The following is a 27,136-nucleotide window of genomic DNA, read 5'->3' on the forward strand; positions in this document are numbered from 1 at the left end:
AAGTTTAAAATTAGAATTGATGTCAAAATTATACAGTATATTAAGAGGTTTTTGGAGGATGCCACGTTATTGCTAATAATAATGAGCCCACATACAAGTCACGCCGTTAACAGTGTTGGTCCTCTTATCTAAGGAAAGGATTACTACGGGGAGACAGCAGAGAGGGTTCACTCACATGGTCCTGGGTACAATGGGATTTAGAAGACTGAGAGGAGATCTTACTTAGAGGGCTTGACAACGTAAGTGTAGAGAATTTATGTCCCTCTTGGAAGAGTCTAGGGCCAGAGAGCACAATCTTAGAGTGAAGAAGAGTCACCTATTTAAAAGAGTTGTGGGGGATTTTGTTACCTGAGGGTAGTGAACCTGTGAAATTACCTCCTTACGGTTGAAACATTTTTTAAAATTCGTTAGGGAATTAAGGATTATGGGGACAAAAGCGGAGGGCTATCAAATCAGCCATGATCTGATTGAATGCTGAGCAGGCTGGAATGGGGCGAATGGCCTCCAACTGCTTCTACATCTCATGGACCCGGATTCACGGCAGATATTCCTTGTAAATCCATACCGACAGCACACTCATGTATTAAGATGCCACTGTACCCGAAGAACGTAGCGAGACCCTTCCAAGTGGCTCCTAACAGTTTGCGTGGTAATTTTACATCGTTGGCTTATTCGCCTTGTCAATCGTAAATGATCGGAAACGGGCTCCTTTCATGGTCTGTCAGTGGGGACATTGTCTTTCCCCATCAGTTAACAGGATCGAAGCAGTCTGCTCCCTCCTTGCCCAGCGATTCATTACCGGACAGGATACCCCAATGGTTCTTCAAGTTACATAAGTATTTGTAATAAAGCTCTACCTCCTCTCAGCCCAGCCCAGCCCCTGTCGCTGCCAGAGGGACGGCTGCGCGGCTCTCAGACACTCACTCGCTTCCTGGTGGGACGGAGGGATGCAAACTCAGCAGCATCACTCCCCACTCCTGGTCCGCATACACACCGCCATGATACTCCCATACCTGCTTCTGCTGGGTCAACTCAACGGTAAAGTCTTCTCTTCTCCCACCAGCCCCCTCCCATTTTGATGATTTATTTTGCTGGGTCGCGGTTGCTTCTTGTGATTGTGCGAACGCGTAAAATCGTTGGGAATCAATTCGTTCAATTACGTTGGGGGTCGCGCCAGGTGAAATTTGGAGCATTGTTGTTTGTATAGAATTAGAGGATGATTGTACAAGTGGTCTGTTAAGATTATCATTCAAGTCAGCTCTTGTATAAATGACAAATTGTATTAGACATGGTTATGGAAAAACATGCCTTTGTACTAGGTTTTGGATTAGCAGGGGGAGTCTGGTTTGGGTTTGGTTGGCAAAAATCCAAACAATAGCACTGACTAAGTTTTTATTGACGACCTCTCAAGTGTAAGTCAGTTAAAGTTAGGGAAAGGACATTTCGGTGAAGCATAAGGATGGGAACAGGTGCTACACATCTTATACAGGACGGTTCCAACCCGGTTTTAGAAAATAAACGTGTTTCGCAATATTGAAACAGGTAGACTCGATTACCCGTCGCCGGTGAGATACAATATACTCCGTGAAGCCAAATCCCACAATATTTGGTTCATTTGCTTTAAACTGAATGTGGCCATCAGATTATTATAAATCAAAACAGAAACTGCGAGAGAAACTCATCAGGTTTGACAGCCTCTGTGGAGAGAAAGCAGTTAATGTTTTGGATCCAGTGACCCTTCTTCAGAATGACTAGATTATTACGCTTTGCCGAACTTTGGAAACATTTACCGCTGTCATTCTACAGAGAGCTCGCTCCCCAAAAATATGGCTTTAATTGGAGTCCTATTGGCTAAAACTAAAATAGAGCTAGACTTTAAAATGAAGTTTACACCAAATATCACAACCGCAGTATTCTCTCTCAGTCTCCTAATGGGTTGCTCAAGTCCTGCAAGAAAATAATCGAAATGATTTGGGCCAGTAGTCTTTTGTAAGGTATTGAATGGAGACATGCTACAACTGTAAAAAGATCGTTTTACTAGATGTCCTTCGGAACCTTGCTTTCGTTCCACATCCCAAAGTATTTTGTTCTAGAAATTACATCGGCTCGTTGCACTGAGTGTGGCTGGGCGGTTAGCCACATGAAAAGTCACATTTAAATAAACGCCATCTCCACAAACGAGAGGTGCAGGAGCGAAATGTCCATATATCGAACGGAATCCAGTGTCTATCAATAAAGTTAATGGGAACAAAAATCACGTCCATTCTGTTCGCAAATATTCCCCGTTTCAAAAACCGTCCTTTCCTTTGATTCTAATAACGATCTACCTGGAGAACTGATGATTTTGTTTTCGCTGCTATCGCTATGGGTGAGAACCGGCAGCTTCCGTGCTGCCGTCTCGGCATCGCTGCTTTCATTGGAAATCCCGTTCGAAAACAAGGCTGTGCACTCTACCGCAGTGTTAAAGGTAGCATTCTGAATTTGCAATATTGCCCTTCAGTTTCATAAGTTGCGATGCCTCTTTATTAATGTTCATATTGTAAGTGCCGCACCCCATCAAACCTCCCCAGGATTGTGTTACAGTGATCCCCGGTCCCATTGCTCACAACGGTGCTTTGCTTTGAATCGGACCCTGTTCAGTAAACCGACAGTAATTGGAACTCGAACCACAGAAAGGGGTCTCCCATCGAGATCGGTCTTTGAACACAGTGTGGCTGGACGATGGTGGAGGGTTGCGGGGACGGTTAGTTAGCTCAGTTGGCTGGACAGCTGGTTTGTACTGCCAGCAGTACGGGTTTAATTCCCGCACTGACTGAAGTTACTATCAGAGTCTCCCTCTCAACTATTGCCCCGACCTAAAGCATGGTGACCCTCAAGTTAAGCCACCCTCAGTTATCTCCCTTCAACCAGAGAGCAGCTCTTCGATGCAGTAGGACTATGGTGACTTCATCTTTAGCGATTCCAATACGCGCTGCACATTTGAGAGCTGCTGTTTCTGGGCATGTGCTTACTTTTATACAGAATTGCTCCCCAGGAGCTAATTCTACTAGATTAAATTTCAGTTTCACACAACATTATAAATGGGTTTGCTCGTCCCTGTAGCATCCCAAGGGACTGGGTCAACAGAGGGGCATTTACACTGAAGTTCCCGTGCAATCTGTAAGAATTGAAAGAGGTGTACTATTATCCCCATCACTCCCGGAAGTGGAGATGCCGGTGTTGGACTGCGGTGGTCAGAAATCACACGAACACCAGGTTCTGGTTCAGAGTCCAACAGGTTTATTTGTAAACGCAAGCTTAATGACCATAGCCCCTGTTGAGCTATAACTTGGTGTCATGTGATTTCCGACCTTATCACTCCGGGAAAGCAAAGTCATAATTTCGAAATTCTTGTCCTTGTTTCCAGATTCCTCCATAATCTAACACTCTCTTTCCTGGTAATGTCCCTCGGGCTCCCAACACTCCAAGACCTCTGCACTCATCAAATTCTGGCCTCTTGAACATCTCTGATTTTAATTCCGGCACGGATGGTAGCTGTGCCTTGAGCACAGAATTCCCTTCCTGTATCTCACCACCCCATTTAGGCAATACTTAAAGCCGTCTCTTTGACCAATCACTGGGTCATCCTACCTAGCATCTCCTTGTGTTGCTTGCTGTCATAATTTGTTTCATAATTTTTTTGTAAAGCTCTTTTAAAACATTAAATTTTATGACATTCAAAGTCCTTTATGAATACAAATTGCTGTTACTGTTGCAGATATCTTTCTTAAATGCATTGCCAGGTTTGATTCAATGAGTATCAGAATAAAATGTTACTGAAGAGGAAGTGGCAGTATCTTTAAACAAGTTGTTCTGAGCAGTTTCAAGAAGTCTGTGGAATGGAGAGAGGTTTACAGTTGTTTTATTGATTTACATATTTTATTGCTGTTTATATTTTTATTAGTTTACGCTGGAAAGCATCAATGTTCAGCAATTGCTTGAGTTACTTTAGAATACCATATTTTCTTTTTTTTCTAAACTATAAAATAAAATAGAAACTGATCTGCTACAATTGAAAATCCAGGTAAGTTACACATTCATAAACCAAACAATACAATGTTGTTTTTTTTTGTGGTGGAGGAGCAGAATCTTAAAAAGTTGTAAGCACCAAGAACAGTAAAGAATGAAAAACACTCAGAGCCTATAGACAGAAACCACCTCTCTCTGTCTATCTCTCTCTCTCTCTCTTCCAACTATGGTGGGGGGAAAAGACAAGAAAATCCAAGAAAGCTTAAAAAAAACACCCGAACTCACCTGATCATGGATTGAATGGAAGAATGTTGTCTGTCGTGTGATGATCAACATATCGATGTTGCAAGAAGTAAAGTACTGTGAGGAAAATAATTTTCCACCTTTTGGTCTGAGTTACTGATATTCAGAATTTTGTTTCTCTTTTCTGTCTTCTGTCTCCAATGTAAAATCATTTGACTTCTTTTGCCTGTCTTACTCATGATTTTGAGTATTTGGGCTTTTGAAGAAGTCCAGTTCAAGTTGCATAAATTAGAAATCTTTCTTTCCACTGTTACTGTTAAATGTCTTACAATAAATATAAGTTGTTTTTCTGTTAGAAATCCCGTATTGATTACTCCTGTGTAGCAGTCATTTGGGCAAATTGGTCATTTTGGTTGTTTCATTGGAATTTTGTACGTTTTGTGACAGCTTGTGGGGCAAAACTATCGATGCACTCTTCCCAATTAAGTTGTGACCTTATACTTACAAAGATGGAACTGGTAGAGAATTAATGTCAAGAGAGGATACGATATTAGCACAGGTAAACAGGCAGTAGAAACTTTATGGGAAGGTTTAAGAAATAGAGAGGCATTTAATAGTAGAACATAGAACATAGAACAGTACAGCTCAGAACAGGCCCTTCAGCCCACGATGTTGTGCCGACCATTGATCCTCATGTGTGCACCCTCAAATTTCTGTGACCATATGCATGTCCAGCAGTCTCTTAAATGACCCCAATGACCTTGCTTCCACAACTGCTGCTGGCAACGCATTCCATGCTCTCACAACTCTCTGTGTAAAGAACCCACCTCTGACATCCCCTCTATACTTTCCTCCAACCAGCTTAAAACTATGACCCCTCATGTTAGCCATTTCTGCCCTGGGAAATAGTCTCTGGCTATCAACTCTATCTATGCCTCTCATTATCTTGTATACCTCAATTAGGTCTCCTCACCTCCTCCTTTTCTCCAATGAAAAAAGTCCGAGCTCAGTCAACCTCTCTTCATAAGATAAGCCCTCCAGTCCAGGCAGCATCCTGGTAAACCTCCTCTGAACCCTCTCCAAAGCATCCACATCTTTCTTATAATAGGGCGACCAGAACTGGACGCAGTATTCCAAGTGCGATCTAACCAAAGTTTTATAGAGCTGCAACAAGATAAAACAACTTCCATCTACTCAGTCTCTCTTCATAACTGAAACACTCTTGGTAAATCTCATTTGGACCCACGCAGGTGCAATTACGTCCTTCTAGAATGTAGATTCCAAAACTGCACATAGTACTCTAGCTGTGACCTAATCAGCTTTTCTACAGTTTAAGCATAACCTCCCTGCTTTAGCTAATAAAGGCAAGTATATCTTATGCTGCCTTTAGCCAGTTTGTCTACCTGCAACTCTAAGGGACCAGTGGACATGCCTACCGAGGTCCTGTGATGCTCAGTGCTTCCTAGGAACTTATCTTGCATCATGTATTCCCTTGCCTTGTTTGTCTTGCTCGTGTTTTTTTTTAACAGGAATAAAAATAATGCTGCTTCATCCTAAGAGTACGTGGAGGAGCCATCCATTGGCATCACATAGCATGCAGCAAGCAGGAAATCCTGCCTGTTTGCATGAGCTGTGTGGACTCCACTAATTCCTTCCTCTATCCCTTTTTCCTTTTGCTGCTTAAGAAGCTGCAATAGAAACCAGCCATATTTTCAAAGCAACAATTTTTTAGACATGGGAGTTTGGGAAGATGTAGTTAGGAGCATGTGAGTTATAAAAAGGCATTGATTCTGTTGTGGAGAACGTTTAGAGCAAATAGGATTCGGAAAAGAAAAACTTACTGGCTGCTGGAAATACTTTGGACAGACAGCTTCAAGTTAAACGTGGGCAAAGAAGCCTCCTGCTGATTACCGCGTACAGTCCTCCCTAAACTGATGAATCAGTACTCCAGTATGTTGAACAGCACTTGGAGGAAGCACTGAGAGTGGCAAGGGTGCAGAATGTACCCTGGGTAGAGGATTTCAATGCCCATCACCAAAAGTGACTCGGCAGTAGCACTACTGAATCAAGCTGGTTCGGTCCTACAGGATATTGCCACTAGACTGGGTCTGTGACGTGTGGTGAGGAAGCTAACGAGAAGGAAAGACAAACTCGACCTCACCCCTGCCAATCTGCTGCATGCAGATGCATCTGTCTATGACCATATCAATAGGAGTGACCGTCACACTGTCCTTATGGAGACGTAGTCCCACCGTTACATTGAGAATACCTTCCATTGTGTTGTGTAGATCACAACACCATGGTAAATGGGGCAGACATCGAGTAGATCATGCAAGTGAAGACTGGACATCCAGGAAGCACTGTGAGCCATCAGCAGCAGCACAGTTGTATCCCAGCATAATGTGTACCCCATGGTCTGGCATATCCCCCACTCAATCATTACCATCCCAGGGAGTAAACCCTGGTTCAGTAAAGCGTGCGGGAGGATCGCCAGGCAGACAAAAAGTGTGGTGTCAACCCAGTGAAGCTACCAAACAAGACCATGAGTATTTCAATCAGCATAAGCAGTAAGTGAACCACCCTTCCACAACCACCACTGGATCAGATCTAGGCTCGGCTGTTCTGCTTCATCCAGTCGAGGATGAACTTCTTACTCGTGGAGGTGACTCCACAGATATCCCCACCCTCAATTACAGAAGAGCACAACACACCAGTGCAAAAGGTAAAACTGAAGTGTTTGTATCTTCAGCTAAAAGTGCTTATCCATGTCAGCCTCCTCCCGGCATCAGGTACCAGTCTTCAGCCAATTCAGTTTACTCAACTTGATGTCAAGATACATTTGGAGGCACTGGATAGTGTAAAGACTGTGGGCACTGACAAATTCTGGAAATAGTACTGAACACCTGTGCTTCAGAACTTGCGCCTCCTATAGACAAGCTCTTCCAGTACAGTTACAATACTGGCATTTGACCAACAATATGGAAAATTGCCCAGGTATGTCTTGTGCATAAAAAGGCAGACAAATCCAACCTGACCAAATACTCCTATGAAGAAAGGCTGAGGGACTTGGGTCTGTTCTCATTGGAGAGAAAGAGGTTAAGAAGGGATTTAACAGAGACGTACAAGAGGATTAGATAGGGTGGACAGTGAGAGTCTTTTTCCGAGGATGATGACTTCAGCTTGTACAAGAGGGCATAGCTACAAATTGAGGGGTGATAGATTTAAGACAGATGTCAGAGGCAGGTTCTTTACTCGGAGAGTGGTAAGGCCGTGGAACGCCCTGCCTCCCAATGTAGCTAACTCAGTCACATCAGGGGCATTTAAACAGTCCTTCAATAAGCATACGGATAATGATGGGATAGTGTAGGGGGAGGGGCTTAGATTAGTCCACAGGTCGGCGCAGCATTGAGGGCCGTGGGCCCTGTTCTGCGCTGTATTGTTCTATGTTCTATGACTCTTAAACTCAATCCCCCTGCTAATGAAAGCCAAAACACCATATGCTTTCTTAACAACCCTGTCCACTTGGGTGGCCATTTTAAGGGATCTATGTATCTGCACACCAAGATCCCTCTGTTCCTCCACACTGCCAAGAACCCTATCCTTAATCCTGTACTCAGCTTTCAAATTTGACCTTCCAAAATGCATCACCTCGCATTTATCCAGGTTGAACTCCATCTGCCACCTCTCAGCCCATCTCTGCATCCTGTCAATGTCCCGCTGCAGCCTACAACAGCCCTCTACACTGTCAACGACACCTCCAACCTTCGTGTCGTCTGCCAACTTGCTGACCCATCCTTCAATCCCCTCATCCAAGTCATTAATAAAAATTACAAACAGTAGGGGCCCAAGGACAGAGCCCTGTGGAACACCACTCACCACTGACTTCCAGGCAGAATATTTTCCTTCAACTACCACTCGCTGTCTTCTGTTGGCCAGCCAATTCTGTATCCAGACAGCTAAGTTCCCCTGTATCCCATTCCTCCTGACCTTCTGAATGAGCCTACCATGGAACCTTATCAAATGCTTTGCTGAAGTCCATATACACCACATCCACAGCTCGACCCTCATCAACTTTTCTAGTCACATCCTCAAAGAGCTCGATAAGGTTTGTGAGGCATGACCTGCCCCTCACAAAGCCGTGTTGACTGCATTTAATCAAGCCATGCCCTTCCAGATGGTCATAAATCCTATCCTTCAGAATCCTTTCTAACAACTTGCAGACGACAGACGTGAGACTTACTGGTCTGTAATTGCCAGGGATTTCCCTATTTCCTTTCTTGAAGAGAGGAATTACATTTGCCTCTCTCCAGTCCTCAGGTATGACTCCAGTGGAGAGCGAGGATGCAAAGATCTTCGCAAGTGGCAAAGCAATTGCATTTCTCATTTCCCAAAGCAGCCAAGGACAAATCTGGTCCGGGCCTGGCGACTTGTCAATCTTAATGTTTGACAAAATTTTCAGCACTTCAGCTTCCTCTATCTCTATCCATTCCAGCATGCACACCTGCTCTTCAAAGGTTTCATTCACTACAAAGTTCATTTTTTTCGTAAAGACAGAAGCAAAAAACTCATTTAGGGCTTCCCCTACCTCCTCAGACTCCACGCACAAGTTCCCTATGCTATCCCTGATCGGCCCTACTCTTTCTTTGACTATTCTCTTATTCCTCACATAAGTGTAAAATGCCTTTGTGTTCTCCCTAATCCGTTCTGCCAAGCCTTTCTCGTGCCCCCTCCTGGCTCTCCTCAGGCCATTTTTGAGCTCCTTCCTCGCCTGCCTGTAATTCTATAGAGCTGAGCTTGACCCTAGCTTCCTCCACCTTATGTAAGCTACCTTCTTCCTTTTGATGAGAAGCTCCACCGCTCTCGTCGTCCAAGGTTCCTTTATCTTACCCCTTCTTGCCTGTCTCAGAGGGACATATTTATTCATCACTCGCAACAACTGTTCCTTAAACAGTCTCCACATGTCTATAGTGCCTTTACCATGGAACAATTGCTCCCAGTCCATGCTTCCTAACTCATGTCTAATCGCATCATAGTTTCCTCTTCCCCAATTAAATATCCTCCCATTTTGCCTAATCCTCTCCTTCTCCATAGCTATGTAGAATGTGAGGCAGTTATGGTCACTATCACCAAAATGCTCTCCCACCACAAGATCTGATACCTGCCCCGGCTTGTTTCCGAGCACCAAGTCTAGAATGGCCTCTCCCCTCGTCGGCCTGTCAACGTACTGAGTTAGGAAACCTTCCTGAACACACCTTACAAAAACAGCTCCATTCAAATCTTCTGCTCGAAGGAGGTTCCAATCAATATTAGGAAAGTTAAAGTCACCCATTACAACAACCCTACTGCGTCCACACTTTTCCAAAATCTGCCGACCTATGCTTTCTTCAATCTCCCTGCCGCTATTGGGGGGCCTGTAGTAAACCCCTAACGAGGTGACTACTCCCTTGCTGTTCCTAATTTCCACCCATACTGACTCGGTAGGCAGATCTTCCTCGACAAAGGAAGCTTCTGTAGCTGTGATACCCTCTCTGATTAGTAGTGCTACACCCCCTCCCTATTCTTTTTAAATGCTCTAAACCCTGGAACATCCAGCGACCATTCCTGGCCTTGAGAAACCCATGTCTCTGTTATGGCCACAACATCATAGCACCAGGTACTGATCCATGCTCTAAGTTCATCACTTTTATTCCTGATACTCCTTGCGTTAAAGCAAACACACTTTAACCGATCCCTTGGTTCCTTCCCAGGAAAATCCTTCCCACTAGCTGGTCTACCTCTTGCTATTGCCTCACCTGCATCAACGCTCACCTCCGGTATACAGCTCAGGTTCCCACCCCCCTGCCATACTAGTTTAAACCCTCTCAAACTACTCGAGCAAACCTTCCACCCAGGACATTGGTCCCCTTCCAGTTCAGATGCAACCCGTCCTTCTTGTACAGGTCCCACCTTCCCCAGAAGGCATCCCAATTATCTACATATCTGAAGCCTTCCCTCCTACACCAGCCTCATAGCCACGTGTTCAGCTGCGCCCGCTCCCTGTTCCTCGCCTCGCTATCTCGTGGCACCGGTAGTAAACTAGAGAACACTACTCTGTTCGCCCTGCTTTGCTGCTTCCATCCTAACTCCCTGAAATCACTTTTTATATCCTCAATCCTTTTTCTGGCTATATCATTAGTTCCAATATGTAACACGATTTCTGGCTGTTTGCCCTCCCCTTTTAGAACCTTATACACCCGATCAGAGACGTCCCAGACCCTGGCACCAGGGAGGCAACATACCTTCCGGGAATCCCGATCCTGACCACACAATCTCCTGTCGATTCCCCTAACTATCGAGTCCCCTACCACAAGTACTTTTCTATTCTGCTCCCTTCCCTTCTTTGCCACAGTGTCAGGCTCAGTGTCAGAGAACTGACTACTATGGCTTTCCTCTGGTAGGTCATCCTCCCCAGCAGTATCCAAAACGGTATACTTATTGCTGAGGGGAATGCCCACAGGGGATCTCTGCACTGTCTGTCTGTCCCCTTTCCTCCCCCTAACTGTAACCCATCTATCCTTGTCCTGAGCCTTAGGAATGACCAACTCCCGGTAACTCCTCTCAATTACCCCCTCTGCCTCCCGAATGATCCGTAGTTCATCCAGCTCCAGCTCCATTTCCCTAATACAGTTTTCAAGGAGCTGTAGCTGGGTGCACTTCCCGCAGATGTAGCCAGCGGAGACGTGTGCCATGTCTCCCACCTGCCACATTCTGCAGGAGGAGCAAGCAACTGCCCTAGCATCCATACCCCACTTATCTGAACACCCACTCAGTACTAAAGTAGAAAGCTTAGTTCAAGTTGCTATAAAATTAAAAACAAACTTATGTTCAATAGAGAAAGTTTAGAATGAACCTTACCTTATTAACGAGGTTAGAGGAGGAGTGTGGGTGGGAGACACTACAGTTGTAGAGTCTGGGGTTTAGCCGCCTTGCTGATATATCTGGTCACTGCTTTCCTTCCCGGCTGCCCCTCTGGTCCTCGTCACTTCCTCCGCTGCTCCCGCTCCTTCTGTGAAAGAGAAAACACCGCTGCCCGCTACCGGTAAGTAATTTTAAAAAACTGCCTTACCTTAGCTGCAGTCTTCTGGGTTCATCTTACGTCCGCTGCTGCTTGCACTCTTAGTCTAGTGGGAATTGTTAATAGGCTCCCTGATGGAAGCTGTAAAATGGTAGATTGCATAAATGCAGAGCTGTTTCAAACATGCAGTAAAGTTAAAGCGTTTTTTTCAAAAGGGCTTTTTCAAATAGATAAGTGGAAGTCAGATCGTAAACCTGGGTGGGTCTAGTTTGTCGCAAAGAAGCCATGGCATTCTGAATTTAACAATGTAATTTACTTTACCTTGGTGGTTAATATCAGCCATTATCTTAAAATGATGGGGAAGGCTTGTGGAAGCAAATGTCCTACTCCTGCTCCAATTTTCTATGTAATAAGACAGATATGATTCACAGCCTAATGGTTCAAGTACATTTTTAACAAATAGCATTCATTATTTAAGCATAGTGTTTGGAAGAGAGAATTACAAAATAGCTACAAAGATTCTAGTAATGTAAATAATATAACATGAAAACTCTCTAGATTTGAGTAAGGTAACATCAATACAATAAGGTGGAATTTGTTCTCAGTAAACTGGAAAAGGTTGTTATTGCATAAGATTACAAAGGTTTAGTGGGAGGTTAAAAATAAGGCTGAATGTGATACAGAACCATTATATGTCGCTAGGACCACAAGCCTTCCTTGCCAAAAGACAAGACACGTCAACTAAGAGACAAGGGGACACATAACATAACAATAGGAGGTGAACATCAGATTATCATCTACTGACCTCCCAGAAATCAAATTTGTAAAGAACCTAAATCTGGTACATCAATTATAGAACTGGGCGTAGTTTTACCTCTTGTGCCACAATTCAGAGAAAAAGTCCTCAAGAATATATTGAATCAAAGTTAGAATGAAGAGAGTGAATGTAGGGTGTTTTGTCATCCCAGTTTTTGCATTGTTATTTCATACTTACAATATAACAGAACACTGACCATGAATAACAAAAATAATTATTGTTCATGATTTTAATTTGTGGTGGGGAGGTCTTGTAATAGCGGGAGATATGGACTATCAAATTTTAACTTCCATCGTCTAATTGTTAGATGAAACCTTTAAAGGACTAAAATGAGTTTAAAAGGGAAGAAACATAATTCTGAATATGTTGGAATGCTCACCTGAATGCAGAATGAGTCAATTTTTCAGAGACGCAAAAACATTGAAACAAGGTGACAGACTCAAAGTCAAGAAATTCACATCTTCTGGATAGCATACACATGTATGACTTCACATGTTGGGTAAAGAAAGTTTGCCTGTCAGTTAGTCAGTTTGGACAGCCAATGGAGTTACACGCCAGGATATGCACTGAGCAGATGCTTTTGAACAGTAAATCAAAGACAGATAAAGCAACCCGTGACAACAATGGCAGGAACTCTCTGTCCCAGAAGCAGCACCAGGCATATCTAAAAATGAGGTAATAAAATGTGAGGCTGGATGAACACAGCAGGCCAAGCAGCATCTCAGGAGCACAAAAGCTGACGTTTCGGGCCTAGACCCTTCATCAGAGAGGGGGATGGGGGAGGGAACTGGAATAAATAGGGAGAGAGGGGGAGGCGGACCGAAGATGGAGAGTAAAGAAGATAGGTGGAGAGAGTGTAGGTGGGGAGGTAGGGAGGGGATAGGTCAGTCCAGGGAAGACGGACAGGTCAAGGAGGTGGGATTAGGTTAGTAGGTAGTGGGGGGTGCGGCTAGGGGTGGGAGGAAGGAATGGGTGAGAGGAAGAACCGATTAGGGAGGCAGAGACAGGTTGGACTGGTTTTGGGATGCAGTGGGTGGGGGGGAAGAGCTGGGCTGGTTGTGTGGTGCAGTGGGGGGAGGGGATGAACTGGGCTGGTTGAGGGATGCAGTAGGGGAAGGGGAGATTTTGAAACTGGTGAAGTCCACATTGATACCATATGGCTGCAGGGTTCCCAGGCGGAATATGAGTTGCTGTTCCTGCAACCTTCGGGTGGCATCATTGTGGCAGTGCAGGAGGCCCATGATGGACATGTCATCAAGAGAATGGGAGGGGGAGTGGAAATGGTTTGCGACTGGGAGGTGCAGTTGTTTTTTGCGAACTGAGCGGAGGTGTTCTGCAAAGCGGTCCCCAAGCCTCCGCTTGGTTTCCCCAATGTAGAGGAAGCCGCACCGGGTACAGTGGATGCAGTATACCACATTGGCAGATGTGCAGGTGAACCTCTGCTTGATGTGGAATGTCATCTTGGGGCCTGGGATGGGGGTGAGGGAGGAGGTGTGGGGACAAGTGTAGCATTTCCTGCGGTTGCAGGGGAAGGTGCCGGGTGTGGTGGGGTTGGAGGGCAGTGTGGAGTGAACAAGGGAGTCACGGAGAGAGTGGTCTCTCCGGAAAGCAGACAGGGGTGGGGATGGAAAAATGTCTTGGGTGGTGGGGTCGGATTGTAAATGGCGGAAGTGTCGGAGGATAATGCGTTGTATCCGGAGGTTGGTAGGGTGGTGTGTGAGAACGAGAGGGATCCTCTTGGGGCGGTTGTGGCGGGGGCGGGGTGTGAGGGATGTGTCGCGGGAAATGCGGGAGACGCGGTCAAGGGCGTTCTCGATCACCGTGGGGGGAAAGTTGCGGTCCTTAAAGAACTTGGACATCTGGGATGTGCGGGAGTGGTATGTCTTATTGTGGGAGCAGATGCGGCGGAGGCGGAGGAATTGGGAATAGGGGATGGAATTTTTGCAGGAGGGTGGGTGGGAGGAGGTGTATTCTAGGTAGCTGTGGGAGTCGGTGGGCTTGAAATGGACATCAGTTACAAGCTGGTTGCCTGAGATGGAGACTGAGAGGTCCAGGAAGGTGAGGGATGTGCTGGAGATGGCTCAGGTGAACTGAAGGTTGGGGTGGAAGGTGTTGGTGAAGTGGATGAACTGTTCGAGCTCCTCTGGGGAGCAAGAGGCGGCGCCGATACAGTCATCAATGTACCGGAGGAAGAGGTGGGGTTTGGGGCCTGTGTAGGTGCGGAAGAGGGACTGTTCCACGTTCCACTCCCGCACATCCCAGATGTCCAAGTTCTTTAAGGACCGCAACTTTCCCCCCACGGTGATCGAGCGTCCCCTATTCCCAATTCCTCCGCCTCCGCCGCATCTGCTCCCACGACAAGACATTCCACTCCCGCACATCCCAGATGTCCAAGTTCTTTAAGGACCGCAACTTTCCCCCCACGGTGATCGAGAACGCCCTTGACCACGTCTCCCGCATTTCCCGCGACACATCCCTCACACCCCGCCCCCGCCACAACCGCCCCAAGAGGATCCCCCTCGTTCTCACACACCACCCTACCAACCTCCGGATACAACGCATTATCCTCCGACACTTCCGCCATTTACAATCCGACCCCACCACCCAAGACATTTTTCCATCCCCTCCCCTGTCTGCTTTCCGGAGAGACCACTCTCTCCGTGACTCCCTTGTTCGCTCCACACTGCCCTCCAACCCCACCACACCCGGCACCTTCCCCTGCAACCGCAGGAAATGCTACACTTGTCCCCACACCTCCTCCCTCACCCCCATCCCAGGCCCCAAGATGACATTCCACATCAAGCAGAGGTTCACCTGCACATCTGCCAATGTGGTATACTGCATCCACTGTACCCGGTGCGGCTTCCTCTACATTGGGGAAACCAAGCGGAGGCTTGGGGACCGCTTTGCAGAACACCTCCGCTCAGTTCGCAAAAAACAACTGCACCTCCCAGTCGCAAACCATTTCCACTCCCCCTCCCATTCTCTTGATGATATGTCCATCATGGGCCTCCTGCACTGCCACAATGATGCCACCCGAAGGTTGCAGGAACAGCAACTCATATTCCGCCTGGGAACCCTGCAGCCATATGGTATCAATGTGGACTTCACCAGTTTCAAAATCTCCCCTTCCCCTCCTGCATCCCTCAACCAGCCCAGTTCGTCCCCTCCCCCCACTGCACCACACAACCAGCCCAGTTCTTCCCCCCCACCCACTGCATCCCAAAACCAGTCCAACCTGTCTCTGCCTCCCTAATCGGTTCTTCCTCTCACCCATCCCTTCCTCCCACCCCTAGCCGCACCCCCCACTACCTACTAACCTCATCCCACCTCCTTGACCTGTCCGTCTTCCCTGGACTGACCTATCCCCTCCCTACCTCCCCACCTATACTCTCTCCACCTATCTTCTTTACTCTCCATCTTCTGTCCGCCTCCCCCTCTCTCCCTATTTATTCCAGTTCCCTCCCCCCATCCCCCTCTCTGATGAAGGGTCTAGGCCCGAAACGTCAGCTTTTGTGCTCCTGAGATGCTGCTTGGCCTGCTGTGTTCATCCAGCCTCACATTTTATTATCTTGGAATCTCCAGCATCTGCAGTTCCCATTATCTCTAAAAATGAGGTGTCAGCTTGATGAAGCTAAAACACAAGACCACATGCATGGCAAGCAGTAGAAGCAGCATGTAATAGACAAATCAAAGCTGTTGTTCAACCAAAATATCAATCTAAGCCTGGCAGTCAACATTCAATATTCACTCTCTTCACTACTTACATACGGTGGCAGCAATACATGCTATTTACAAGTTGAACTGAAGGAACTCACCCAAGACACCTCCAACACCACCTTCCTAACCCACAAGCACGATCACATAGAAGGACAAGGTCACCTGATGCATGACTATGTCACCTCCTGCAAAGTTTCCTTCCAATCTACACATCATCCTAACTTGGTTTGAATCATCATTCCATCCTTGTTGCTGGGCCAAATTCCTGGAGCTCCCTTCCTAATAGTACTTGGTGTACTTACATCCCAAGGACTACAACGATTCAAGAAGACATTTTATCATCACCTTCTCCTAATTGGGGATGGGCAACAATTGTTGTCCGCACTGGTGGCACCCACATTTCCTTGAATTAATAAAAACACGCAAAAAAAAGTCTCAGTTAAAAAGAAACAAGTTTGCTGGGAAGAGATAGTAGGAACTGCTGATGCTGGAGAATCCGAGATTACAAAGTGTACAGCTGGATGAACGCAGCAGGCCAAGCAGCATCAGAGCAGCGGAAAAGCTCACGTTTCAGGTCTAGACCCAAAACGTCAGTGTTTCTGCTCCTCTGATGCTGCTTGACCTGCTCTACACCTTGTTATCTTAGTTTGCTGTGAAAGTGTGATTGCTAATTGGTAAAAAGGAACGAAGGTTTTTTCTTAATGAGAGGAGATTAAAAAGAAGAAAACTATTTCTCTCTTTTCACTTGATCAGAGCAGAAGTCATGTTGACTCAGGGACAGGCATTAATCAAAGTTAATGCAAATGAAAACAGGAACAAAAGAAATAATGACAAACACAAACGAATCCCTAGGAATAAATGGTACTCATTGCATGATTTTAAAAGTAAAGGAAACATCTATAAGATTCAAAATAGGGCAACAACAAATGTTTATTTTTAATAAATTATGAATATTCTTTTTGATTTGGAAAATTACTCATAAAATGCCAACAAAGCTTTTGACCTGGCTAGGGAGCCGAGCAGAAACTGACCGAGAGTAGAGACATTTAGCAGAAAATGATTCCTAACCTGAAAGGGCTAGACTGCAAGGAAAGTATTGCCTGAGAGCTTTAAAGTTAAGAGATGATTTGATAATAGTGTTCAAAATTTTAAGGGAAACAGTAAAATTGAAGGAACAACTTCACCATTTGGTGAGCAAAGGAATAGGAGCACAGTGTAAAATTTAGAGTTGGATCATTGAAGAAAGATGATAGGAAACATGTCTTCATGCATGCGATTGATGCAAGATCAATTGTTCATTTTGAAACTGGTAGATTTTTGTGAACTAAAGATAGCAAAGCAGGTCATAGATCAGACATATTCTCTAAGTGCTGGAGCAGGCTTGAGCAATTAAATTGCTTACTTTAGTTTCTAAGGAAGTTGATATGCATAAAAAAAATTTTAGAACTAAGAACTACTGAGTTATTTGTTGAGTTGTAATCGGTGGCGTGTCACAAGGATCAGTGCTGCAACCTCCACTATTTTTTTATAATCTACATTGATGAATTGGATGATGGGTAAGTGATTATTGTAGCCAAACTTTCTAATGGCATAAAGATTAAAGAGGAGAATTGGGAAGAGGTCACAAGGATTCTGCAATGTGATTAAAAATAGATTATGTGAGTGGGCAAAAAAATGACAAAATATGTATGGGGAAGATGTGAACTTGTAAACTTTGGCAGGAAGAATGGAAAAGCAACATGTTACTTAAATCAAAATAAATTGCAGTACAGAGAGATGTTACAGGACACTTACATGAACCACAAAGTTAGCATCTAGATAGAGGAAGTGAGTAGGAAGGCTGGAAGAATATTGTTGTTTATTGCAAAGGGAATGGAATACAATTAGGGGTGTATTACTCAATCTATTCAGGGCATTGCTGAATCCTATTTATATATCATTTTGGTCTCCTTTATTTAAGATAAAAAGCTGAATTGCCTTAATAGCAGTTTAGATAAGATCCATTTAAATTTTTTTCTGGGATGAAAGGGTTATTCTAGGACAAAAAGAAGTTCAAGTTAGGCCAGCATATTTTGGAGCTTAGAGTGACAGCTGCTCTTAACACAATATATAAGATCCTGTGAGGACTTCACAGGGTTGATGCTAAGAAGTTGTTCCCTTTCATGGGGAGATTGTGGTGTTGTGATTATGTTACTGGACTAATAGTCCAAAGGCCCCTCTAAAACTTTGACATGTGGATTCAATTTCCAGCGCAGCAGCTAATAGAAGTGAATTCGATCAATAAAAATTGGGGAATATAAAGCTCATCTCAGTAATAGTGACAGGACGTTTGCTAAAAACCCCCTTTAAAATTTGCAAGCTGCCATCCTTAACTAGTCTGGCCTGCACGTGACTTCAGATTCACAGCAACATTGTGGACTCTGAAATGGTCCAACATGATCTTTTTCAAGTAAGGTGTCCAGAAGACAGTATTTCTTAGAAGGCAAAAATGCAGAGTTTTAAGGAGAAGGCAAGGGAATGGTGCCAGGTTAATTTCTTTTAAAATAGCTGGGTATGAGATGGCCAAGTTGTTTCCTCCTGTGCCAGAAAAATTCAATGACTACAGGAGATGCTAAAACTAGGATACACAGTTTAAAAATAAGAAGTCTCCTCACTGAGATAAGGAAAAAGACTTCCTACAGAACATAACATAAGAACATAAGAACTAGGAGCAGGAGTAGGCCGTTTGTACCTTTGAGCCTCCTCTGCCATTCAATAAGATCATTGTTGATCTTTTTGTGGACTCAGATCCACTTACCCATGTTCACACAGTATCCCTTAATTCCTTTACTTTTCAAAAAAAATCTACCCTAGCTTTAAAAATGTTTACTGAAGCAGCATCAACTACTTCACTGGCCAAGGAATTCCATAGATTAACATCCCTCTGAGTGAAGAAGTTCCTTCTCAATTCAGTCCTAAATCTGCTCCCTCTAATCTTGAGGCTATGCCCTCTTGTCCTAGCTTCACCAGCCAGTGGGAACATCCTCTCTACTTCTATCTTATCTATTCCCTTCATAATTTTATAAGTTTCTACAAGATCCCCCCTCAATCTTCTGAATTCCAATGAATATAATCCCAATCTACACAGTCACTCCTCATAAGACAACCCCCTCAAATCCAGAATCACCTAGTGAACTTCCACTGCACCCCTCCAGTGCCAGTACATCCTTCCTCAAGTAAAGAGAGCAAAACCACACACAGTACTCGAGATGTGGCCTCACCAGCACCTTGTACAGCTGCAACATAACCTTTCTCCTTTTAAACTCAATCCCTTTAGAAATGATGAACAAAATTCCATTTGCCTTCCTAATTACTTGTTGTACCTGCAGACCAACCTTCTGTGATTCCTGCACAAGGACACCCAGGTCCCTCTACATAGCAGCATGCTGCAACTTTTTACCATTCACGTGATAATCCCTTTTACTATTACTCCTACCAAAATGTATGACTTCACATTTATTAATTCCAGGTTATTAATCTGTAGAATCCCCATCCCTGAGAGTGGTGAAGGAATATTTTAAAGGATGACTTAGATTCTTGATTGGCAATAGAATCAAATAGAATCAATACAGGGAGTAGACAGGAAAGAAAGGGATCGGCCATGATCTTGTCAATTGGCAGAGTAGACTTGAGGAGCCAAATAGCCTATCATGTCCCTATTTGATTGTATACTCAACAGCTGTAATGCAAATTAAGGATTAGTTTGCAGTTTTCCTTGAAACATTCCAATATCTGAAACAAATGATTTTGCTTCAATGTGTTTTCATGCTTATATTTTGTCCAAGAGTCAATTTTACATTGAATTTGGTTTTTGTGCTTTTTGGGGACTGGAAGACTACTTTTGAATGTTAAGCTGTCATTTTGATGGTATTACCTGACAAGAGAATAATCAACCAATGCATTCAGGAAACCATGCGTAAGTTGCCATCAATGTTTCCTACTGCAGAAGACAACTGATTCATGAACCCCACACAAAATTCTGGATGATTCCCTGGACAGGGCTGTCACTTATTACCAATAGATCAACTTCAGCCAAATTAAAAAAGAAGTGAAGCTGAGATGAAAACACACTGAATAAATATTGGGACTATCTACAACATATTTCACACAACAATGACCCTAGTTAACATTGAGAAGTACAGCTTTGTCTCATGGGCCTGCACAGCCACACCGAGATTGAGAAGATTCAGCAAAACACTGCCAAGGAATTGGTCTCTGGAACACTTGAGTATACTTCAGTAGTGGCTCCCAGTGGTCTGTCATATTAGCAACCTTCCATTCACCTTACATCTCTGTACTTTGTGAAATGGAGAAAATTACGATTAGAAGATTATGCCAATCTTTTCATTCACAAAGTCTCTCATCCTGCCATTCAGCATTTAAAATGACGGGGCCAGTACTGAACTTCTAGTATTCATGTAGCTGGTCCCTATTTTGAATCCATATGGGATGCATGCAGAATTTAAAAAAAAACGAGACAACCAAAACACTGATCCTACAGCATGGTGCTTGCCTACAACTTAACTCAAAAACAGTAGGCAATGTTTAACTGAACCTGCATAGAGTATGGATGATGTGATCACATACTTCAGAGAGGAAGGTCAACAAAGTTACCTATGTGTGGAACCATAAGAGATGAGTGGGATACTAAAGAGTATTTTGCATCAGTATTTACTCTGGACAAGAAAATGGAAGCTAAAGAACCTGGAGAATTAGGTAATGATACCTTCAAAAGTGTCCATATTACAGAGGAGGAGTTGTTGAACATCTTAAAATGCATAAACGTGGATAAATCTCTGGGACCTGATCAGGTGCACCCCAGAATTTTTTGGAAAGCTAAGGAAATGATTGCTGGGCCCCTTGCTGAGATATTTGCATCATTAATAGCTAGCCAGGGGTGAGATGCAGAGAGACTAGAGAGTGGTTAACGTGATGCCATTATTTAAGAAAAGTGGTGAGGAACAGCCAGGGAACAATATATAGATGAGCCTGACATCAATGGTTGGTAAGTTGTTGGAGGGGATTCTGAGGGACAGGATCTACTTGTATTTGGAAAGGCAAGGAATGATTATGGATAGTCAACATGGCTTTTTGCGAGGGAAATCATATCTCACTAACTTGATTGAGGTTTTTGAAGAAGTGACAAAGAAGACTGATGAAGGCAGAATGTCAGAAGTTGTCTATGTGGACTTCAGCAAGGCATTCAACAAGGTTCTGCATGGTAGGCTGGTTAGCACGGTTAGACTCCATGGAACCCAGGGACAGCTAAGCATTTGGACACAAAATTAGTTTGAAGATAGGAGACAGAGGTGGTAATGGAAGGTTGCTTTTCAGGCTGGAGATCTGTGACCAGCAGTGCACCACAAGGATAGGTGCTGGATCCACAGTTTTTTGTCAGCTGTATAAATGATTTGGATGTCGATATAGGAGGCATGGTTAGTAAGTTTGAAGATGATACCAAAATTGCTGGTAACAGTGAAGAAAGTTATCTAAGAGTACAACAGGACTTGATCAGATGGGCCGAGGAATGGCGGATTGAGTTTAATTTAGATAAATGTAAGTGGTGCATTTTGGCAAGGCAAATTAGGACAGGACTTGTACACTAAACGGTAGGGTCCTGGGAAGCGTTGCTGAACCAAGACACCTCATTGAAAGTGGAGTCACAGGTAGACAGGGCAGTGAGGAATGCATTCGGTACACTCGGCTTCATTGGTCAGTGCATTAGGTATAGGATTTGGAATGTCATGTTCAGGCTGTACAGGAAATTGGCCAGGCCACTTTTGTAATATTGTGTTCCATTCTGGCATCCCTGCTGTAGGAAGGATGTTGTGAAACGTGAAAGATTTCAGAAAAGATTCACAAGGATGTTGCCAGGATTGGAGGGCTTGAGCTATAGGGAAAAGCTGAATAGGCTGGGGCTATTTTCTGTGGAGTTTCAAAGGCTGGTGGGTGATCTTATACAGGTTTATAAAATCATGAGGGGCAAAAACAGGGTGAATAGCTAAGTCTTTTCACCAGGATAGGGGAGTCCAAAACTAGAACGCAGAAGTTTAAGATCAGAGGGGAAAGATTTAAAAGGGACCTAAGAGTTTTCATGCAGATGACGGTGCATGTATGGAATGAGCTGCTACAGGAAGTGGTGGAGGCTAATACAATTACAACATTTAAAAGGCAGATGGGCACATGAATAGGAAAGTTCGAGAGGGATATGGGCTGAATGCTGGAAAATCGGACTGGATTAATTTAGGATATCTTGCCGGCCTGGTTGAGTTGAACTGAAGGGTCTGTTTACTACTGTACAAATCTGACTCTATGTGAGGAACAAGCTGAAATGTGTCCATGCCCAGGAGTCCCGGACCAGGAATTGCATCATACCAACCTGCACTCTAGGATCTGTTGGGAAAGGCAGCTCATTTTTCATTGAGAATGGTCAGTCTGTTGATAAATCACAACTGCGTTAAGTGGGAATTCCTAGATGATAGCGTGATCCAAGGCAAACACATCTATAGTAAGTGTGTATGGTTCCAGAAGCTTTGACTCAGAGTCATTGCCTGCAGTTCAGGCTCCATTCTCCCAGGAATTTTATAAGAGAAGGTGGTCACGCCTCTTAGGCTAGGGCCTCCTCATTTGGTATATAATCGGGTACATAGAAGTGCATCTGCAGCTAATGTAAGTACAGGGCCAGAGGGCAGGAATTTAGGAGCCTCAGATTCATAGTTGCCCAATAGATTTGAGGTTGTTTCTGCTTTAGGGTGGATTAGCTAACTGAACAAGGTACCATGGTACAGGAAGCCATTCAAGTGTAGGGGGGTGCGGGAGGGCAGGGGAGAAAAATGGATCGGAGTGGCGGCAGCATGGTGGAGTGACACTGCTCACTGCAGAAAGAATGAGAGTCTAGAAGAATGCTTTGCCTGCCTGGTTCCAGGGTTCAGGACATCTGATCAGGATTAGAGATGCATATACATTGTGAAGGGGAGGATCCAGTTGTCATGGTCCATGTATGTGTCAATAACATTGGCAGGATAAGGAAGAAAGTTCTGCAAAGTCATTGTGAGGAACAAAATACCAAAATAGGAATCAGAGCCACAAAGGTAATAATCTCTGAACTAGTCCCTGAGCTGCGTGCAAATTGGTGGGATAAAGTGGGTTCAGATTTCTGGGACACTGGCTCCATACTGGGAAAAGTAGGAGCTGAACTGTTGGGATGGTCTATACCTGATAAAGTGAGAGGTAACAAACAATAAAAGGCTTAAAACTAGAAATGTGTAGAATTGAAAGTGCAAACAGAAATAAATGTGTGTAATCTGAAAGCTATTACAAGGCCATAAATGCAGAATGACATAGATTGGGACCTGAATATTGAAGGGTACATGACATCTATGAAGGAGAAGAAGGTTGGAAAAGGTAGAGGTATGGCTCCATCAATTCACGGTGGTATTACCATATTGGAGTGAGGGATGAACTGCATTTTGTAAAGCAGAATGTGAAAGTTATTTATATAGAGGTTTTGGAATAATTAAGGCAATAAGTCATTTGTGAGAGCAGTGTACAGGCTTCCCAACAGTGGCTATGTAGTAGAATGGAGTAGAAAGGAAAAAAATGATGAGAGTTTGTCACAAAGGCATGGTGATACTTATATGGCCTTACTCCATTTTTCTCCCTGTTCTACATAACCCTTGACTCATTTTTCAAACAAAAATCTGTAACACAGCCTTGAATATGTTTCCGTGAACCAGCCTCCACTGATCACTGAAGGAGAGGATTAAAAAGAGTAATGATCCTCTGAGAGAAGAAAATCTTCCTTAAATGGGAGACCTTTGTTTTGAAACTGAGTCCTCTGGTTCTAGATTACTCTGCAAGGCACAATTTTGAAATATAAAACTTTCTATAAGTTTTTAGCTCTTTGTTATTCTTTGCTATTTATTGTACATTCTTGACAAACACTTGCTTTGCATCAAATATGTTTCTCCATTTAATACAGAAATTTAATTCACTTATTATGCTATTCTACATAATTCCAAAATATTCAAAATTTGTTATTCTATACGTTTTTAACATATTTTTAACACGTAACATGTTACTGCAGTAAACTATTTTTCAATAGTTATTTGTTGCTGCTTTAATTACTTTTCATAGAAGTTATTACAAGATTGTGCATGCATTAAGTGATAAGATTCTTCTAGTTTGCAGGTCAATACCTTTCTTTACATATCAAGTAAATCGATTGAATGCGTTATACATCACCATCGTACAATCATTTTGGCTTTTTATATATTTTGATGTTAGCGAGTTTTGAGAAGATTTGTAGCTCAGGTTGAGGTTCTGGATGTGAGTTTGCTCGCTGAGCTGGAAGGTTAGTATTCAGACGTTTCGTCACCATTCTAGGTAACATCATCAGTGAGCCTCCGACGAAGCGCTGGTGTTATGTCCCGCTTTCTATTTATCTGGTTAGGTTTCCTTGGGTTGGTGATGTCATGTCCTGCGTTGGTGATGTCACTTCCTATTCTTTTTCTCAGGGGGTGGTAGATTGGCTCCAAATCAATATGTTTGTTGATGGAGTTCCGGTTGGAATGCCATGCTTCTAGGAATTCTCGTGCATGTCTCTGTTTGGCCTGTCCTAGGATGGATGTGTTGTCCCAATCAAAGTGGTGTCCTTCCTCATCTGTACGTAAGGATACGAGTGATAGTGGGTCATGTCATTTTGTGGCTAGTTGATGTTCATGTATCCTGGTGGCTAGCTTTCTGCCAGTTTGTCCAATGTCGTGTTTGTCACAGTTCTTGCAAGGTATTTTGTAGATGACGTTCGTTTTATTTGTTGTCTGTATAGGGTCTTTTAAGTTCATCAGCTGCTGTTTTAGTGTGTTGGTGGGTTTGTGGGCTACCCTGATGCCAAGAGGTCCGAGTAGTCTGGCAGTCATTTCGGAAATGTCTTTGATGTAGGGGAGACTGGTTATGGTTTCTGAGCCCGTTTTGTCTGTTTGTTTGGGTTACTTAATGAACACTGTCTCAAAATCAATAAGAAAGGAAGTTACATTTATACGCCACTATTCATGACCTCATAATGGCTCAAGTTGACTTGCATCCAGTAATATATTTTTAAACCATAATCACTGTTTAAGACAGGATCCTGGTAAATAATTTCAGTGTAGAAAACATCTGGCAAACAGATAATCATGAGATTGTAGGTTTAGTGATGGTGATTGGTTGGTCAGTGTTGGACAAGATGCTAGAGAGAATCTGAGTTGTAAAACAAATCCTTTGTCTAATGTCTTATCAGGAAAAAGGCATCTCTAATATCACAGCTTCCCTTTACATTACATCAATTTGACTGTCTATGCAATCTTTAAAACTTCTGAACTATCTTTCGAAGATTCAAACTCTTTTTGAACCCACATCTGTGAAAATTATTTTGTTGTTATATTAATTCACTGTTATGCCATCCTGCATATTCTTCTATCTCTTCCCTTCTGAGATATTTCTGCTAATTGTGAATTGAATCAGCATTTGGTAGTAATCTCAGCAAGTTTATCTGCTACAGGAGATCATGCAGGAAATGAACAGGTCAACGAGGGATAGGTGAACAGATTGTATAAGTTTGCCTCCAATCTATGGACATACCTGACAATTAACTTCCACAACAATAAAGAACCAAAACACTGTCCTTTGTTCATGGAATGACGTTAGCAAATTCACCAACAGTCACCACTGATCAGACATTTAATCAGCACACAAATAATGAGGTGACAACAAACAGGTTCTGCAGTAAGTAACTCACTTCCTGACTTCCCAAAACTAATTCACCATCTCTGAGTTACTTTCTGGACAAGTACAGCTCCGTGAATGCTCTGGAATTGAGCAGCTGTTTTATAGGGCAGTTATTCTCTGGGAAAATAACAATGGACTGAAATCTTACCAAGTTCTATCTTTTGGACAACTTGAGAGTGTGATCCCTTGTCATTCCTAAACTATTTAGCTGAACCAAATTTGGGGTGGACACAAGCTTCAATATAATGAGACATCATATCTTGAAGCAAGGACATTGTTTATCGATCCATATACTGACAGGTGAATCTGAAGAACGTCATGCACAAGGATCCCTTCTACTTCACGAGAGCTAAGGTGCCAAGATAGACACTTACCAGGCTTGGAGTCACACTTCAAAACTAGGATATGCTCCCAGAGCTGAAAAGACCTCGCATTATTTAACCCGCACATACTTTGCACGATGGTTCATTTCTGCACCAACATTTTCACAGCACTTTTTGATTCCCATCAACCTTCACTCTTTTATGCTCCCACTGCTGCAGGAGATCCCACTTACTCATTCTAACACAATGGGTGATTTTAGCAATTAGAAGTCCTTCTAGCTTTAGCTGCACTATCAGCACTTGTTGTTCTTTTCACAGGATGTATAGCAGCATATCACAGTCTTTTAATGTGCAAGCAGGCAACCATTAACCCAGCTTGTATTTGTGAGCAGATATCATCATCCTGTAGCAATCCTAATTCTGACACATCCATATCTTGTAACTGATCATACCCATAAACATATCCCTTACACAAATGCACATACCTTGGTGGAGTGACTCATTGATAAGCTGCCTTTCTTTGTTGTCTGCCTCTCTGCAGGGCAGCAGTATGCAAGACTGGAAGCTAACAGAAAAAGTGACATCTTTAATTTGGGTCCAAGTTTCATGTAGCAGGAAGCACTGGAGATGATGGCATAAGCCTAGTCTAGAAGTTTAGGGATAGATGTCAAGAGAATTGGAACAGCAGAATCTGTGATATTTTCTCATCACTTCTATTTATCCTCACTACATGGCTGTTTCAGGAAGAGCTGATCAAACTGTTCATGCCTTGTAATCCCTTAGATCACTAGCCAATTTAAATGATTTTCAGTTCATTTATATCTAGGATTTGCTATGGCAAAAATTACTTCAATCTCCAACATCCTGTGCTATATCTTTAAGCTGTCGGATTGTCCATGCAGTCTTTTTCATCTCAATGTGAAAGTTCCTTAGTGGTTTGACCTCAAATTGTTACTTTTCTTGAAGTGAAGGAGTCTTGCCCTTTTTTATTTCTTGCAAATATTTTGTTGTAGCATGTAAACTCCTCCCAGGGATCAGTGTTGGCAGCAGTAGTGACAGCGAAGCTTCTCCCAGTGATTGGAGACAGCAGCAATGGCCTCCCAGCCCTGACTTTAAGAAGATCAAGATGTTTTTCTTGCCTTTTGGTTCTGTTTCTTTTATTTCCTC

The 27,136-nt window shown here is 43.5% G+C and overlaps 1 protein-coding gene across 1 annotated transcript in view; it reads left to right on the top strand.

The window, feature by feature from the left end:
- The first annotated feature begins 940 nt into the window (after window positions 1-940).
- The window catches only part of LOC125453048 (relaxin receptor 2-like), a 124,613-nt gene continuing 98,417 nt past the window's right edge, over window positions 941-27,136 (top strand). The window contains exon 1 of the mRNA XM_048532098.1: window positions 941-1,038. Coding sequence (XP_048388055.1) covers window positions 948-1,038 — 91 coding nt within the window. The 5' untranslated portion in view covers window positions 941-947. The remainder of the gene's footprint in view (window positions 1,039-27,136) is intronic.

The sequence above is a fragment of the Stegostoma tigrinum genome, chromosome 6 (assembly GCF_030684315.1).
Source record: "Stegostoma tigrinum isolate sSteTig4 chromosome 6, sSteTig4.hap1, whole genome shotgun sequence".
Classification (NCBI taxonomy): domain Eukaryota; kingdom Metazoa; phylum Chordata; class Chondrichthyes; order Orectolobiformes; family Stegostomatidae; genus Stegostoma; species Stegostoma tigrinum.